The sequence below is a fragment of the Anolis carolinensis genome, chromosome 3 (assembly GCF_035594765.1).
Source record: "Anolis carolinensis isolate JA03-04 chromosome 3, rAnoCar3.1.pri, whole genome shotgun sequence".
Taxonomy (NCBI): domain Eukaryota; kingdom Metazoa; phylum Chordata; class Lepidosauria; order Squamata; family Dactyloidae; genus Anolis; species Anolis carolinensis.
Window position 1 is genome coordinate 81208017 of NC_085843.1, and position 19455 is coordinate 81227471.

Here is a 19455-nt window from a genome sequence, read left to right on the forward strand (position 1 = left end):
AACTATCGGAGAAAGCGTTTCCTCACCCCCAACATCACGGTCCACCTGGAGCGTCCCCAAATCGCCTCTCACTCAAGCTGCTATCGTGATGGAAACTGGACTTCTTTCCACCTCTCTTTCCGATACAGTGGGCAGGCAAGGCACAACTTTAGAGGAAACAGGGAGATTCTCGCCATCTGCTCAGCCACCTTCCTCTCTTCAAGCTGGGAGCACAGCGGGCAGACATAGCACTTCCGCTGCAGGGCAACTGGACCGAATCTCTTCTCCCGTAGCACAGACTTCTCTGCCGGCCACAGCCAGCGCCGAGTTCCTATCTCACTACACCGGCCGTGGACAAGTTTCTTTTCCAACATCTGAAGAGCCATCATCCACAAATAAAGCCCTACCCAGCGCAACGGCGATCACCAGTCCCTCTTCTGGCTTGCCAAGCGAGGGTTCCCCAAGCAGCCCAGCGAGCTTTCCCACCTCAGACCAGGGGCCCAGCAAGGCAAAACATGAAATTTCCTCTACTTTATCAGACAGAGGGGAGTCCTCTGCCTCTCAAAAGGTTTCTGGTACTCTCAAATTCGGCAGCAGTCCCACTCCTGGGAAGTTCTCCAAACCAGCGCCTACAGACAATCTTTTGGGGAGCAGCACTCCCAGTAAAGCGGCCACCTCCCAAGAGGAGCAGCCTTCTCCAAGTCCAAGCACGCTTGGCCACACCCGGTCGGAAACCATCATTTCCACGTTGCCCGAAGCGGTGGGAACTATCGGAGAAAGCGTTTCCTCACCCCCAACATCACGGTCCACCTGGAGCGTCCCCAAATCGCCTCTCACTCAAGCTGCTATCGTGATGGAAACTGGACTTCTTTCCACCTCTCTTTCCGATACAGTGGGCAGGCAAGGCACAACTTTAGAGGAAACAGGGATATTCTCGCCATCTGCTCAGCCACTTTCCGCTCTTCAAGCTGGGAGCGCAGCGGGCAGACATAGCACTTCCGCTGCAGGGCAACTGGACCGAATCTCTTCTCCCGAAGCACAGACTTCTCTGCCGGCCACAGCCAGCGCCGATTTCCTATCTCATAACACCGGCCGTGGACAATTTTCTTTTCCAACATCTAAAGAGCCATCATCCACAAATAAAGCCCTACCCAGCGCAACGGCGATCACCAATCCCTCTTCTGGCTTGCCAAGCCAGGGTTCCCCAAGCAGCCCAGCGAGATTTCCCACCTCAGACCAGGGGCCCAGCAAGGCAAAACATGAAATTTCCTCTACTGTATCAGACAGAGGGGAGTCGTCTGCCTCTCAAAAGGTTTCTGGTACTCTCGAATTCGGCAGCAGTCCCACTCCTGGGAAGTTCTCCAAACCAGCGCCTACAGACAATCTTTTGGGGAGCAGCACTCCCAGTAAAGCGGCCACCTCCCAAGAGGAGCAGCCTTCTCCAAGTCCAAGCACGCTTGGCCACACCCGGTCAGAAACCATCATTTCCACGTTGCCCGAAGCGGTGGGAACTATCGGAGAAAGCGTTTCCTCAACCCCAACATCACGGTCCACATGGAGCGTCCCCAAATCGCCTCTCACTCAAGCTGCTATCGTGATGGAAACTGGACTTCTTTCCACCTCTCTTTCCGATACAGTGGGCAGGCAAGGCACAACTTTAGAGGAAACAGGGAGATTCTCGCCATCTGCTCAGCCACCTTCCTCTCTTCAAGCTGGGAGCACAGCGGGCAGACATAGCACTTCCGCTGCAGGGCAACTGGACCGAATCTCTTTTCCCGAAGCACAGACTTCTCTGCCGGCCACAGCCAGCGCCGAGTTCCTATCTCACAACACCGGCCGTGGACAAGTTTCTTTTCCAACATCTGAAGAGCCATCATCCACAAATAAAGCCCTACCCAGCGCAACGGCGATCACCAGTCCCTCTTCTGGCTTGCCAAGCGAGGGTTCCCCAAGCAGCCCAACGAGCTTTCCCACCTCAGACCAGGGGCCCAGCAAGGCAAAACATGAAATTTCCTCTACTTTATCAGACAGAGGGGAGTCCTCTGCCTCTCAAAAGGTTTCTGGTACTCTCAAATTCGGCAGCAGTCCCACTCCTGGGAAGTTCTCCAAACCAGCGCCTACAGACAATCTTTTGGGGAGCAGCACTCCCAGTAAAGCGGCCACCTCCCAAGAGGAGCAGCCTTCTCCAAGTCCAAGCACGCTTGGCCACACCCGGTCGGAAACCATCATTTCCACGTTGCCCGAAGCGGTGGGAACTATCGGAGAAAGCGTTTCCTCACCCCCAACATCACGGTCCACCTGGAGCGTCCCCAAATCGCCTCTCACTCAAGCTGCTATCGTGATGGAAACTGGACTTCTTTCCACCTCTCTTTCCGATACAGTGGGCAGGCAAGGCACAACTTTAGAGGAAACAGGGAGATTCTCGCCATCTGCTCAGCCACCTTCCTCTCTTCAAGCTGGGAGCACAGCGGGCAGACATAGCACTTCCGCTGCAGGGCAACTGGACCGAATCTCTTCTCCCGTAGCACAGACTTCTCTGCCGGCCACAGCCAGCGCCGAGTTCCTATCTCACTACACCGGCCGTGGACAAGTTTCTTTTCCAACATCTGAAGAGCCATCATCCACAAATAAAGCCCTACCCAGTGCAACGGCGATCACCAGTCCCTCTTCTGGCTTGCCAAGCGAGGGTTCCCCAAGCAGCCCAGCGAGCTTTCCCACCTCAGACCAGGGGCCCAGCAAGGCAAAACATGAAATTTCCTCTACTTTATCAGACAGAGGGGAGTCCTCTGCCTCTCAGAAGGTTTCTGGTACTCTCAAATTCGGCAGCAGTCCCACTCCTGGGAAGTTCTCCAAACCAGCGCCTACAGACAATCTTTTGGGGAGCAGCACTCCCAGTAAAGCGGCCACCTCCCAAGAGGAGCAGCCTTCTCCAAGTCCAAGCACGCTTGGCCACACCCGGTCGGAAATCATCATTTCCACGTTGCCCGAAGCGGTGGGAACTATCGGAGAAAGCGTTTCCTCACCCCCAACATCACGGTCCACCTGGAGCGTCCCCAAATCGCCTCTCACTCAAGCTGCTATCGTGATGGAAACTGGACTTCTTTCCACCTCTCTTTCCGATACAGTGGGCAGGCAAGGCACAACTTTAGAGGAAACAGGGAGATTCTCGCCATCTGCTCAGCCACCTTCCTCTCTTCAAGCTGGGAGCACAGCGGGCAGACATAGCACTTCCGCTGCAGGGCAACTGGACCGAATCTCTTCTCCCGAAGCACAGACTTCTCTGCCGGCCACAGCCAGCGCCGAGTTCCTATCTCACAACACCGGCCGTGGACAAGTTTCTTTTCCAACATCTGAAGAGCCATCATCCACAAATAAAGCCCTACCCAGCGCAACGGCGATCACCAGTCCCTCTTCTGGCTTGCCAAGCGAGGGTTCCCCAAGCAGCCCAGCGAGCTTTCCCACCTCAGACCAGGGGCCCAGCAAGGCAAAACATGAAATTTCCTCTACTTTATCAGACAGAGGGGAGTCCTCTGCCTCTCAAAAGGTTTCTGGTACTCTCAAATTCGGCAGCAGTCCCACTCCTGGGAAGTTCTCCAAACCAGCGCCTACAGACAATCTTTTGGGGAGCAGCACTCCCAGTAAAGCGGCCACCTCCCAAGAGGAGCAGCCTTCTCCAAGTCCAAGCACGCTTGGCCACACCCGGTCGGAAACCATCATTTCCACGTTGCCCGAAGCGGTGGGAACTATCGGAGAAAGCGTTTCCTCACCCCCAACATCACGGTCCACCTGGAGCGTCCCCAAATCGCCTCTCACTCAAGCTGCTATCGTGATGGAAACTGGACTTCTTTCCACCTCTCTTTCCGATACAGTGGGCAGGCAAGGCACAACTTTAGAGGAAACAGGGAGATTCTCGCCATCTGCTCAGCCACCTTCCTCTCTTCAAGCTGGGAGCACAGCGGGCAGACATAGCACTTCCGCTGCAGGGCAACTGGACCGAATCTCTTCTCCCGAAGCACAGACTTCTCTGCCGGCCACAGCCAGCGCCGAGTTCCTATCTCACAACACCGGCCGTGGACAAGTTTCTTTTCCAACATCTGAAGAGCCATCATCCACAAATAAAGCCCTACCCAGCGCAACGGCGATCACCAGTCCCTCTTCTGGCTTGCCAAGCGAGGGTTCCCCAAGCAGCCCAACGAGCTTTCCCACCTCAGACCAGGGGCCCAGCAAGGCAAAACATGAAATTTCCTCTACTTTATCAGACAGAGGGGAGTCCTCTGCCTCTCAAAAGGTTTCTGGTACTCTCAAATTCGGCAGCAGTCCCACTCCTGGGAAGTTCTCCAAACCAGCGCCTACAGACAATCTTTTGGGGAGCAGCACTCCCAGTAAAGCGGCCACCTCCCAAGAGGAGCAGCCTTCTCCAAGTCCAAGCACGCTTGGCCACACCCGGTCGGAAACCATCATTTCCACGTTGCCCGAAGCGGTGGGAACTATCGGAGAAAGCGTTTCCTCACCCCCAACATCACGGTCCACCTGGAGCGTCCCCAAATCGCCTCTCACTCAAGCTGCTATCGTGATGGAAACTGGACTTCTTTCCACCTCTCTTTCCGATACAGTGGGCAGGCAAGGCACAACTTTAGAGGAAACAGGGAGATTCTCGCCATCTGCTCAGCCACCTTCCTCTCTTCAAGCTGGGAGCACAGCGGGCAGACATAGCACTTCCGCTGCAGGGCAACTGGACCGAATCTCTTCTCCCGTAGCACAGACTTCTCTGCCGGCCACAGCCAGCGCCGAGTTCCTATCTCACTACACCGGCCGTGGACAAGTTTCTTTTCCAACATCTGAAGAGCCATCATCCACAAATAAAGCCCTACCCAGTGCAACGGCGATCACCAGTCCCTCTTCTGGCTTGCCAAGCGAGGGTTCCCCAAGCAGCCCAGCGAGCTTTCCCACCTCAGACCAGGGGCCCAGCAAGGCAAAACATGAAATTTCCTCTACTTTATCAGACAGAGGGGAGTCCTCTGCCTCTCAGAAGGTTTCTGGTACTCTCAAATTCGGCAGCAGTCCCACTCCTGGGAAGTTCTCCAAACCAGCGCCTACAGACAATCTTTTGGGGAGCAGCACTCCCAGTAAAGCGGCCACCTCCCAAGAGGAGCAGCCTTCTCCAAGTCCAAGCACCCTTGGCCACACCCGGTCGGAAACCATCATTTCCACGTTGCCCGAAGCGGTGGGAACTATCGGAGAAAGCGTTTCCTCACCCCCAACATCACGGTCCACCTGGAGCGTCCCCAAATCGCCTCTCACTCAAGCTGCTATCGTGATGGAAACTGGACTTCTTTCCACCTCTCTTTCCGATACAGTGGGCAGGCAAGGCACAACTTTAGAGGAAACAGGGAGATTCTCGCCATCTGCTCAGCCACCTTCCTCTCTTCAAGCTGGGAGCACAGCGGGCAGACATAGCACTTCCGCTGCAGGGCAACTGGACCGAATCTCTTCTCCCGAAGCACAGACTTCTCTGCCGGCCACAGCCATCGCCGAGTTCCTATCTCACAACACCGGCCGTGGACAAGTTTCTTTTCCAACATCTGAAGAGCCATCATTCACAAATAAAGCCCTACCCAGCGCAACGGCGATCACCAGTCCCTCTTCTGGCTTGCCAAGCGAGGGTTCCCCAAGCAGCCCAGCGAGCTTTCCCACCTCAGACCAGGGGCCCAGCAAGGCAAAACATGAAATTTCCTCTACTTTATCAGACAGAGGGGAGTCCTCTGCCTCTCAAAAGGTTTCTGGTACTCTCAAATTCGGCAGCAGTCCCACTCCTGGGAAGTTCTCCAAACCAGCGCCTACAGACAATCTTTTGGGGAGCAGCACTCCCAGTAAAGCGGCCACCTCCCAAGAGGAGCAGCCTTCTCCAAGTCCAAGCACGCTTGGCCACACCCGGTCGGAAACCATCATTTCCACGTTGCCCGAAGCGGTGGGAACTATCGGAGAAAGCGTTTCCTCACCCCCAACATCACGGTCCACCTGGAGCGTCCCCAAATCGCCTCTCACTCAAGCTGCTATCGTGATGGAAACTGGACTTCTTTCCACCTCTCTTTCCGATACAGTGGGCAGGCAAGGCACAACTTTAGAGGAAACAGGGAGATTCTCGCCATCTGCTCAGCCACCTTCCTCTCTTCAAGCTGGGAGCACAGCGGGCAGACATAGCACTTCCGCTGCAGGGCAACTGGACCGAATCTCTTCTCCCGAAGCACAGACTTCTCTGCCGGCCACAGCCAGCGCCGAGTTCCTATCTCACAACACCGGCCGTGGACAAGTTTCTTTTCCAACATCTGAAGAGCCATCATCCACAAATAAAGCCCTACCCAGCGCAACGGCGATCACCAGTCCCTCTTCTGGCTTGCCAAGCGAGGGTTCCCCAAGCAGCCCAGCGAGCTTTCCCACCTCAGACCAGGGGCCCAGCAAGGCAAAACATGAAATTTCCTCTACTTTATCAGACAGAGGGGAGTCCTCTGCCTCTCAAAAGGTTTCTGGTACTCTCAAATTCGGCAGCAGTCCCACTCCTGGGAAGTTCTCCAAACCAGCACCTACAGACAATCTTTTGGGGAGCAGCACTCCCAGTAAAGCGGCCACCTCCCAAGAGGAGCAGCCTTCTCCAAGTCCAAGCACGCTTGGCCACACCCGGTCGGAAACCATCATTTCCACGTTGCCCGAAGCGGTGGGAACTATCGGAGAAAGCGTTTCCTCACCCCCAACATCACGGTCCACCTGGAGCGTCCCCAAATCGCCTCTCACTCAAGCTGCTATCGTGATGGAAACTGGACTTCTTTCCACCTCTCTTTCCGATACAGTGGGCAGGCAAGGCACAACTTTAGAGGAAACAGGGAGATTCTCGCCATCTGCTCAGCCACCTTCCTCTCTTCAAGCTGGGAGCACAGCGGGCAGACATAGCACTTCCGCTGCAGGGCAACTGGACCGAATCTCTTCTCCCGAAGCACAGACTTCTCTGCCGGCCACAGCCAGCGCCGAGTTCCTATCTCACAACACCGGCCGTGGACAAGTTTCTTTTCCAACATCTGAAGAGCCATCATCCACAAATAAAGCCCTACCCAGCGCAACGGCGATCACCAGTCCCTCTTCTGGCTTGCCAAGCGAGGGTTCCCCAAGCAGCCCAGCGAGCTTTCCCACCTCAGACCAGGGGCCCAGCAAGGCAAAACATGAAATTTCCTCTACTTTATCAGACAGAGGGGAGTCCTCTGCCTCTCAGAAGGTTTCTGGTACTCTCAAATTCGGCAGCAGTCCCACTCCTGGGAAGTTCTCCAAACCAGCACCTACAGACAATCTTTTGGGGAGCAGCACTCCCAGTAAAGCGGCCACCCCCCAAGAGGAGCAGCCTTCTCCAAGTCCAAGCACGCTTGGCCACACCCGGTCAGATACCATCATTTCCACGTTGCCCGAAGCGGTGGGAACTATCGGAGAAAGCGTTTCCTCACCCCCAACATCACGGTCCACATGGAGCGTCCCCAAATCGCCTCTCACTCAAGCTGCTATTGTGATGGAAACTGGACTTCTTTCCACCTCTCTTTCCGATACAGTGGGCAGGCAAGGCACAACTTTAGAGGAAACAGGGATATTCTCGCCATCTGCTCAGCCACTTTCCGCTCTTCAAGCTGGGAGTACAGCGGGCAGACATAGCACTTCCGCTGCAGGGCAACTGGACCGAATCTCTTCTCCCGTAGCACAGACTTCTCTGCCGGCCACAGCCAGCGCCGAGTTCCTATCTCATAACACTGGCCGTGGACAATTTTCTTTTCCAACATCTAAAGAGCCATCATCCACAAATAAAGCCCTACCCAGCGCAACGGCGATCACCAATCCCTCTTCTGGCTTGCCAAGCCAGGGTTCCCCAAGCAGCCCAGCGAGCTTTCCCACCTCAGACCAGGGGCCCAGCAAGGCAAAACATGAAATTTCCTCTACTGTATCAGACAGAGGGGAGTCGTCTGCCTCTCAAAAGGTTTCTGGTACTCTCGAATTCGGCAGCAGTCCCACTCCTGGGAAGTTCTCCAAACCAGCGCCTACAGACAATCTTTTGGGGAGCAGCACTCCCAGTAAAGCGGCCACCTCCCAAGAGGAGCAGCCTTCTCCAAGTCCAAGCACGCTTGGCCACACCCGGTCGGATACCATCATTTCCACGTTGCCCGAAGTGGTGGGAACTATCGGAGAAAGCGTTTCCTCACCCCCAACATCACGGTCCACATGGAGCGTCCCCAAATCGCCTCTCACTCAAGCTGCTATCGTGATGGAAACTGGACTTCTTTCCACCTCTCTTTCCGATACAGTGGGCAGGCAAGGCACAACTTTAGAGGAAACAGGGAGATTCTCACCATCTGCTCAGCCACTTTCCTCTCTTCAAGCTGGGAGCACAGCGGGCAGACATAGCACTTCCGCTGCTGGGCAACTGGACCGAATCTCTTCTCCCGTAGCACAGACTTCTCTGCCGGCCACAGCCAGCGCCGAGTTCCTATCTCATAACACCGGCCGTGGACAATTTTCTTTTCCAACATCTGAAGAGCCATCATCCACAAATAAAGCCCTACCCAGCGCAACGGCGATCACCAATCCCTCTTCTGATTTGCCAAGCCAGGGTTCCCCAAGCAGGCCAGCGAGCTTTCCCACCTCAGACCAGGGGCCCAGCAAGGCAAAACATGAAATTTCCTCTACTTTATCAGACAGAGGGGAGTCCTCTGCCTCTCAAAAGGTTTCTGGTACTCTCGAATTCGGCAGCAGTCCCACTCCTGGGAAGTTCTCCAAACCAGCGCCTACAGACAATCTTTTGGGGAGCAGCACTCCCAGTAAAGCGGCCACCTCCCAAGAGGAGCAGCCTTCTCCAAGTCCAAGCACGCTTGGCCACACCCGTTCGGAAACCATCATTTCCACGTTGCCCGAAGCGGTGGGAACTATCGGAGAAAGCGTTTCCTCACCCTCATCATTACGGTCTACATGGAGCGTCCCCAAATCGCCTCTCACTCAAGCTGCTATCGTGATGGAAACTGGACTTCTTTCCACCTCTCTTTCCGATACAGTGGGCAGGCAAGGCACAACTTTAGAGGAAACAGGGAGATTCTCGCCATCTGCTCACCCACTTTCCGCTCTTCAAGCTGGGAGTACAGCGGGCAGACATAGCACTTCCGCTGCAGGGCAACTGGACCGAATCTCTTCTCCCGTAGCACAGACTTCTCTGCCGGCCACAGCCAGCGCCGAGTTCCTATCTCATAACACCGGCCGTGGACAATTTTCTTTTCCAACATCTGAAGAGCCATCATCCACAAATAAAGCCCTACCCAGCGCAACGGCGATCACCAATCCCTCTTCTGATTTGCCAAGCCAGGGTTCCCCAAGCAGGCCAGCGAGCTTTCCCACCTCAGACCAGGGGCCCAGCAAGGCAAAACATGAAATTTCCTCTACTGTATCAGACAGAGGGGAGTCCTCTGCCTCTCAAAAGGTTTCTGGTACTCTCGAATTCGGCAGCAGTCCCACTCCTGGGAAGTTCTCCAAACCAGCGCCTACAGACAATCTTTTGGGGAGCAGCACTCCCAGTAAAGCGGCCACCTCCCAAGAGGAGCAGCCTTCTCCAAGTCCAAGCACGCTTGGCCACACCCGGTCAGAAACCATCATTTCCACGTTGCCCAAAGCGGTGGGAACTATCGGAGAAAGCGTTTCCTCACCCCCAACATCACGGTCCACATGGAGCGTCCTCAAATCGCCTCTCACTCAAGCTGCTATCATCATGGAAACTGGACTTCTTTCCACCTCTCTTTCCGATACAGTGGGCAGGCAAGGCACAACTTTAGAGGAAAGAGGGAGATTCTCGCCATCTGCTCAGCCACCTTCCTCTCTTCAAGCTGGGAGCACAGCGGGCAGACATAGCACTTCCGCTGCAGGGCAACTGGACCGAATCTCTTCTCCCGAAGCACAGACTTCTCTGCCGGCCACAGCCAGCGCCGAGTTCCTATCTCACAACACCGGCCGTGGACAAGTTTCTTTTCCAACATCTGAAGAGCCATCATCCACAAATAAAGCCCTACCCAGCGCAACGGCGATCACCAATCCCTCTTCTGGCTTGCCAAGCCAGGGTTCCCCAAGCAGCCCAGCGAGCTTTTCCACCTCAGACCAGGGGCCCAGCAAGGCAAAACATGAAATTTCCTCTACTGTATCAGACCGAGGGGAGTCCTCTGCCTCCCAAAAGGTTTCTGGTACTCTCGAATTCGGCAGCAGTCCCACTCCTGGAAAGTTCTCCAAACAAGCACCTACAGACAATCTTTTGGGAAGCAGAACTCCCAGTAAAGCGGCCACCTCCCAAGAGGAGCAGCCTTCTCCAATTCCAAGCACGCTTGGCCACACCCGGTCGGAAACCATCATTTCTACGTTGCCCGGAGTGGTTGGAAATAGTGCAGCGAGTCTTTCCTCACCCCTAACATCACAGTCGACACGGAGGGTCTCCAAATCGCCTCTCACTCATGATGCCCTGGTGACAGAAACTGAATCTTTTTCCACCTCATTTCCCAGTACAGATGTCAAAGAAACTGCATCTCTTTCCACCTCCCTTCCCAGTACAGATGTCACAGAAAGTGAATCTCTTTCCACCTCCTTTTCCAATGCAGAGGTCTGGCAAGCCACAACTTTAGAGGACAGCAGGGGATTCTCGCCATCTACTCCACCACCTTTGTCTCTTCAATCTCAGAGTACAGCTGGCAGATACAGCACTATCACTGCAGGAACACAAGACCGAATCTCTTCTCCCGAAGCACAGACTTTTCCTCCATCCTCATCCAGCACCATGCTCTTTTCTCACAGCACCATCCAAGGACATGTTTCTTTTCCAAAAGCTGAAGAGCTCTCATCCACAAATAATCATTTGTCCAGGGCAATGGTGACCACCAATCCTCCTTCTGACTTAACAAGTCAAGGCTCCCGTAGCAGCCCAGCTACCTTTGCCCATTTGGACCAGGGGCCCAGCAAGGCAACACATTTAAGTCTCTCTTCATCCCAGATGGTTTCTGAGACTCTCGAATCCAACAGCAGTCCCACTCCTGGGATATTCTCCAAACCAGCACCTACACACATATCTTTGGGGAGTAGCAGGCCCAGTAAAGCAACCACCTCCCAGGAGGAGCAGCCTTCTCCAAGACCAAGCATGCTTGCCCACACAACATTAGAAGGCACCCTCTCCGCATTGCCCAATGTGGTGGGAATCAGTCATCGTCGAACCTCTGCTTCCAGTTTTGTGAAAAGTGCACAAACAGAGACACTTTTGACATCTTTTTCAAGGCATATTATGCATTCTGTTTTTCATTCTACTGTAACATCTAACACTCTAACACCTAATCAATGTGGTGAGTATATTTATTTTTATGCAATCCTTTTTAGATGTGTACTGTAAAAATTATTTTTTTTCCTTTCAACTGCAGATAGGAACAGATAGATTTGAAAAATGTCTACTGCATGTGTTTCTTTTGTAATGTTTAGGGTTCTATATTTATTTATTGTTTTGCTGATATATAGAATGTTATTATTTTATTTTACTTGTGCTGATTATTATTCTGGGAAAATTGGTTTTCTACATGGCAACAGGCATGTAAAGTTGATAAATGTCATTAGACATTTAATAAGCTGTAGAAGTTAATTCTGTTGTGACAATATAAAGTGGTAACCTTAATGGGTTTGAGTATGTTCAATGGTCACAGCAAATTGACTCAATTAAGAAAGAAAACGAGAAACAATATAGATTCATGCAGTAATATGTTGTGTGCACTATGTTGAGGAGAAAGCAGAGGTAGCAATTACCTATTTATACATAATGACTTAGTTTTGAATTTCGTTTTGCAATAATTATGCTTTAAATGAGTTATGGTGTCATTGTAATGCAGTGCAATGCAATGCAAGCAGTCATCATTACTTACTTTGGGGCTGTTGCTGAGGACCCTGGAGTCTACTATAAGCAAATCTGAAATATGGAGGAAGTGAGAGGCAGGGGATAAGATCAAAAGGAAGAATGTGTATAGTCCTAAGTAGTCCTATGCATCACTTCTTTTTCTGGAGAGGCCCATGTGGAGCGTGTTACAGTAATCCAGATCAGATATAATTAAGGCATGTACCACCATGGCCAGAACTGGCTTCTCAAGGACTGATGCAGTTGGCGCACAAGTTTTATTTGTGCAAAGACCCTCCTGGGCACCGCCGATACCTGGACCTCCAGGTTCAATGCTGAGTCCAGGACAATCCCTAAACAGAACCTGTGTCTTCAGGGGGAGTGTAACCCCATCCAGCACAGGCTGAATTACCAGGAATGGCTTTGCATTGGAATGAATTGCAGGCTGCAGCTTTTCAGGCCATGGTAATGTTAGACAGCAAAGTTGTAGGCTTCAACATGGAAAAGAATACATTTTTCCTTGTCTTCCTCAGGAAACCTATAATGTAATGAATATTGTAGGTAGGCACTCACCCATGCTTGACAGTTTGAAATGTATTGTGAAGCAAAAACAGTGCAACTGAATAAGTCTTGAAAGTCCCGACTCCAGTTTGCAAATTTTTGTATGCTTGGTTGAATAAAACTTCCCAGATGGTTTCAGGTTAGCCTCCTCAACAATGACAAAGTTTGGAGGTAGATGCTTAAACATCATGGAACAGTTAGAGACCTGAACCTGGTACACATATTCATCCCCCCACCCACCCACCACACACGGGCAATTTCTAAGAATATCTTGCTATTTCCAAAATGGAAGGAAAGAAATGTTCGCACTAAGTTAGGACTGAGTCAATTTGATGAAAATTGGGCTCAGATACAATATCAGAGGATCATTGAACATTTAATCACAGAGATTTAACTTGTGATCTGCATAAGGTCACATGTCCTCTGAGGGAATTAGTGGACACCAACATTAGCATATTTAATGAGTTGGGGGCATGACTTCTACCAAAACTATCTCAACTCCAGAAAAGAAACCCTCTGCAGTAGTAGGTTCCCCATATGTGTGAAGTGACAGAGGCTATGAAGAAGTTGATTCAACTTTGGTGAGTCCAGTGTCAGTTAACATTTTGGCTTTCATTAGTTTTAATAACAAACAAGAAATGTGTTTTGAAGACTGCAACAATACAATATCCACCATAAACTTGCAATGTAATTTACTCTTATTATTGCACTTCTCAGGTGGAACTGTTTTGATTTTTTAGTCAGAAACACCCCATATTTCCAAGGTCACAGTAGGAACTAAGCTTCTTTAATTGTTTCCAAAGTCAATCCCAATATTCAACTGTATCCAAAACCTCTATTTCCTGCAGGCTTATATGCAGATTTTATGTACATGTAAATCTTCTTCTATACACATAACAAAAGTGAAAAATGTGTCTGTGTGTATGTGGAGGAAGTGTCCACTTACACAAACAGCCTCCCACCTCCACAAACAGCTATAGTTCCCACTTAGCAGGAGACACCAGTGGCCTCCTTCCACTGACCTGCAGGTTATATTGAGCACCATGAATATGTAGCCCAAACCCTGCCACTGTTCTCCACAAACACCATTCTGCCCCCCACCCAAGTGAAGGCTTTCATATGGGGACAATTTCATGTTCGGTTTTTCCTCCGGAATGGACATCCCAGGGTTCTTTAATTTGCATGACCCCACCCATTGCCTCTACCTCAACCCTTTCCTACCCCTTCCTATGGCACACGGTTAACAGAGGAATTGTTCAGCAATTGAATAAGAGGTTTGGGGAGAATTCACCATGATTCACAGGAGTTGTACTTGACCTACATCCAGAGAGCACTGTTAACCCAACCAATGATGGATCTGGACCAAACGTGTAATGGGACTTGCAGTACCTTCACTGATACCATGATCCCCACCAACAACGGACTGGGACCAAACTTGGCACAGAGAAGCCCCATGATCAACACTGCAGGGGTTAGTGGGAATGGACCTTGATTTTGGGAGTTCACTTGCATCCAGAAAGCACTGAATCAAGCTGATGTCAGATCTGGACCAAACTTGACACACAGATTCAACATGGACAACTGTGCATACAGGCCTTGTTTGGGGGTGATTGACCTTGGATCTGGGAGTTGTAGTTCACCCTTATCCAGAGAGCCCTGAACCCTGCTGATGAAGGAGCTGGACAAAACTTGACACACAGACCCGACTTGGCCAACTGCGAAGAAGTGCATTACTGACATTATGTATTTTTGTTTTGTAGATACAGGTCCTTTCTACATCCAGCTTGACAAAGTGAGCAGCACAACAATACAATTCCATTGGATTGCTCCAAGTGGGAAAAGAGATAGCTCTTATACAGTGTCTCTCACAGCAGATAACACAGTTCTGAAAAAAATAATCACAAACAACACAATGATGGTGTTTGAAAAACTTTATCCAGGGGATTGGTACACAGTATCTGTAGAGGTGCAGAGCTGTGGCAAGAAGATTAATTCTTCAGTGACAGTTCGGACAGGTATTATCTATGTTATCTAACTACATTTGTTCCCACATGCCAAATATATGCTGACATATTTTAGCTTCATTCAAATCAGTGTTCCAAATTTGAAATGATTTTATCCTTAATCGCTTTTTTTGTCACCTTGAAGGAGGTGGTGGGAGGAAGAAACAGAGCTGTCTCATATTACTGGACTGGTCCAACTCAGAATCCTTCCTATTTTTCTCTTTTCCTTCATTACAGCCTCTGAGTAATAGAAGCATTTTGTAAGGCCTATGAAAACTGATATAAGATCTATGAAAGCTATATACAAGCTGATGATATGATATAATGGGGAGGGTGCTTGCAATACATGAACCCATATATTGTAAACACATGTAATTGAGGGCTGTATGGTTCATGGGAAAGCCATATCTGCATTGTGCCTTGATGGGTGCAAGATACCTGGGCTTTAGAACTATCAGCAGATCCACTGTTTTCTATGAACACCCACCCTGACTGTTGGTCAATCTTAACTAAGGAGCAGGGGCGTTTCAACCATTAGACGAAGTAGACGGTTGCCAAAGATTCCATCCTCTGGGGGGCACAGTTGAGGCACCTCAAAGTGCCCCTAATGAGCAGCTTCTTTTATGTCTTTTTTTTCTTTTTCCCCCTCTCTGCTGAGAGGGGGCATGCCCTCTGAGCACGCCTCACCTTCCTCCTCATGCGTGCATGCATGCGTGCATACATGTGTGTGCACCCCGCCTCCTCCTCCCAGGCCCGCAGCCTGGCCAGCCTCCCAGGCCTTGCGTCGGCCTCCGAGGCCTCACGCCAGCCTCTGAGGCCTCCTGCTGGCCTTGCCGGCCTCCCCCCAGCCTACGTGGCCTGGCGCTGGCCTCTGTGGCCTGGCGCCAGCATCCGAGGCATCACGCCAGCATCCGCGGCCGCCTGCGGCCTGGCCTGCCTTCGCCTCCTCGAGGCCAGGTCTCCAGGCTGCCTGGCCATGTTCCAGAAGCTTTCTCTCCTGATGGTTAACCCCACCTATGGCAGGCATCCTCAGGGGTTGTGAGGTTTGTTGGAATCAAGGTAAGTGAGGTTACATATCTGGACCTGACTATACTGTATAAGACTTCTATTATTCATTATTATGATTATTGTTATGTCCAGGGTGGGAGAAAGAAAGAACTCTTGTCTGCTGGACACAGGTGTGGATTTTGCCATTGGCCACCTTGATTACCATGTAATGGCCTTGCAGCTTCAAAGCCTGGTTGCTTCCTCCCTGGGGGCATCCTTGGTTGGGAGGTGTTAGCTGGCCCTGGTTGTTTCCTGTCTGGATTTCCTCTGTTTTCAGAGTGTTGTTCTTTATTTACTGTCCTGATTTTAGAGTTTTTTTTAATACCGGGGGCCAGATTCCCTTTTTGGCCTTTTAATTCCCATGGATTCCTAAGGACCCTCAGGGCTCTTCCACACAGCCATATAACCAAGAATATCAAAGCAGAATAACCCACAATATCTGCTTTGAACTGGGTTATCTGAGTCCACACTGCCCTATATCCCAGTTCAATGTTTGGTGCTAAATTCACAAATATAGTAATTCCTACATAACATTGCCATGTATTGAACTGCTTTTTCTGTCAGTTTGTTGTAAAACATGATATTTTGGTGCTTAATTTGTAAAATCATAATGTAATTTGATGTTTAATAGGCTTTTCCTTAATCTCTCCTTATTATCCAACATTTTTGCTTATCCAACGCTTTCATTTTTCAGTGATTGGTTTGGAGGGGGGGCAAAATTCTGTTTGCTTACACTTGAAAATTACCTTGGGCCGGCCCTGCTGAGGAGTGTGCAGTAGCAATAATGACACCATTATTGACTATAATTGATTACATGATTTGTTGGAATAGTGTCCTAAATCTCCTGCCTAATCTTGGAAGCCCTAGTTAGTATCTGGATGGAGATTGCCAGTGAATACCAGCAGCTGTGGCCTATGTTTCAGAGGAATGAATTGGCAAACCTGCCTCTGAGTATTCCTAGATAAGAAGACAATATGAAATTACAGTAGAGTCTCACTTATCCAAGACTCGCTTATCCAAGCTTCTGAATTATCTAAGGCATTTTTGTAATCAATGTTTTCAATATATCATGATATTTTGGTGCTAAATTCATAAATACGGTAATTACAACATAACATTACCATGGATTGAACTACTTTTTTGTCAAATTTGTTGTATAACATGATGTTTTGGTGCTTAATTTGTAAAATCATAACCTAATTTGATGTTTAATAGGCTTTTCCTTAATCCCTCCTTATTATCCAAGATATTCGCTTATCCAAGGTTCTGCCGGCCCGTTTAGCTTGGATAAGTGAGACTCTACTGTAATGGGAGTTGCCACAAGTTGTATGCAAACACAATGTTGAGCTAAACACTTCTTTTATTCTTTTACAGAGGCCACGGAATATATTGGAACAGTTAGGATTACAAATAAAAAGTACATACCACAATACAGCAATAAATCAAGTACTGAGTTCAAAGATTTTCAGAAGAACTTTACAGAAGAGGTACCATTTACAACATTTTAAAATGAAACATAATTAATTAAAATCTTTTATCGACCTAATTGAAGCTGGATTCTCTCTGGTTTATAAAGGAGCATGACACACATCTGTATTATCAATTTGATTGAATTCAATAGAACTCGAGAGTGTTCAAAATGTTCTACCCTGTTTTCCTGAAAATAAGACATTCCCTGAAAATAAGTCTTAGTAGAGGTTTTCTCAATTGCTAAATATAAGGCCTCCCTCAAAAGTAAGACCTAGCAAAGTTTTTGTTTGGAAGCATGCCTGCCAAACAGAACACCAGAGGATCGGTAAATGTAAATACCATAGATTGCTGTACATGGAAATAATGGTAGTAACAAGAAATTCTTGATAGGATTCACAGTTTGTCTGGTTATGCTGGTTTACAGTATATAATAAATGTTCATTTTTTTGTTCAACAATAAATGTGAATTCTCCGTGAAAAAATAAGAGATCGCCTGAAAATAAGACCTAGCACATCTTTGGAAGCAAAAATTAATATAAGACACTGTCTTATTTTCAGGGAAACAAGGTAGTACTTGGCTGTATTATCTGCCAAGAGACCATGATTCCACTTCTTCCCTTCTATTAAGCAGAAGAATGAAAAGCCCTCCTCCTGGCACAGCTAAAAACATTGTTTCCCTATATCAAATATTCACAAACTGTTTTAATTTGAGTGCATTTGGAGTCTGAATGGAACTTTGGGAGAATCATATCCAGTTTTAAATCAAGAGAACCTAGATACTTACAGCAGCATTCCTTTACTGGCATTAACCTGAAAAGGGTGGGCAGGCAAAGAAGCAGGAGATATAATTGCCAAGTGTAGCCAGCAAATATGGCCTTCCTTCTTCACCTTCACACAATTATAATTGTGCCTTCAAAATCATTTGTCCCATCAATAATCTAGGAACAAGTATCATACAAGCAAATGGGATAGGGCTATATTGTAAGCAGGACATGAATTTATGGCTGTAAATGTTGATGATTCCTCAACTTTCCTAAGATATTAAGTTTTACTGCATCATGACATTGTCATCAAGTTCTGTGCTTGTTCTGTTCTGTGCTGCTGCACACCATGGAATGCTGCTATGAAAGAAAATGAATGCCCAGTATAAATACAGTATGTCATAACATGGGATAAATTAACATATTATTGAGAAGAACTTGATGCAGGATTGGCATTACTAGGATCAGATTCATTTCTTCCACAATATGTACTATTGGCATAGTTACAGGTATCATTTTGAGCAGCCTATTGTGTTAATTCATATGTTACTGTATGACAAATAAGACTAGCTGCACTGGGCCTGGCTGCATGTATGTTCGTTTGCGCACTTACTCATTTGTGGGTGGGATTGGGTAATGGGTTAGGATGGAAGCAGGAGGAGAAATGGGACAGTCTTCCTATTCCCTTCCAACCACTTTTTGTGCACATGAATGAGCAAACCATACACTTTCCCTCATTTCACCTGCATTAACTGACTTATGTGTGCATACACGCCCGTTCTGTCCAATCCCCCTTTTCTCCCATTCAGAAAGAGTGAGCGAATGCATGCCTGCACTCTTCTCCCAGCACATCCCCCTCCCACTTATTTGTGTGAGAAAATAGTAGACCTCCTATTCTTCTCTCATGCCTCCCCTCACTTGCGTGAGTGTGCACTGCCTAGCTCAGCAACCAGGCCAGTTTGAAGTCTCCCAGCAATGTTTATCATCTCCTTTGAGGCACAAACAGGGTTAATCTTCATATAATTTGTCTTCCTTAGATGGTTAAAAGATGTGCATGTAGAGACCTAGCATTTATAAGGTGATCAATAAGTTATTCTGAATATCCTATTCAGTTAACTTACAGAGAATGAAAGCAAAGAGTTTAAGCATCATCTTGCAAATTTTACAGATAAACAAATCTTTCAAAGAAAAATTGCATATAACAATCACTGGAATTCAAGAAGGCAGTCTGATTGTGAATTTCATCATTCACATGGTTATGGACAGCAATGTAACACATGAAAAGTTTGAACATGCTGTAATTGAAGCCTTAAACAAGAGCAGTACTCTGGATGTAGACCTCACAAGAACTTCCATAAAAGGTAAGGTCTTTCTGTGGAGCAGCGGGTTAAACCGCTCAGCTGCTGAACTTGCTGACGGAAAGGTTGGTGGTTTGGATCCGGGGAGAGGGGTGAACTCCTGGTGTTAGCCCCAGCTTCTGCCAACTTAGCAGTTCAAAACCATGCAAATGTGAGTAGATTAATAGGTACCGCTCCGACGGGAAGGTAATGGCACTCCATGCAGTCATGCCGGCCACATGACCTAGGAGGTGTCTATGGACAATGCCAACTCTTTGGCTTAGAAATGGAGATAAGCACCAACCCCCAGAGTCGGACACGACTAGACTTATGGTCAGGGGGAAATCTTTACCTTTACTTTTCTGTGACATGGG

At 48.9% G+C, this 19455-nt stretch overlaps 1 protein-coding gene across 1 annotated transcript; it reads left to right on the forward strand.

Moving 5' to 3' along the window:
- The first annotated feature begins 8988 nt into the window (after positions 1 to 8988).
- LOC134297474 (mucin-2-like) lies at positions 8989 to 17053 on the forward strand. The gene is made up of 3 exons (XM_062975136.1): positions 8989 to 11366; positions 14224 to 14478; positions 16888 to 17053. The coding sequence occupies exons 1-3, from the start codon at positions 9017 to 9019 to the stop codon at positions 17019 to 17021; spliced, it is 2739 nt and encodes a 912-aa protein (XP_062831206.1). The 5' UTR covers positions 8989 to 9016; the 3' UTR covers positions 17022 to 17053.
- Positions 17054 to 19455: the final 2402 nt, after the last annotated feature.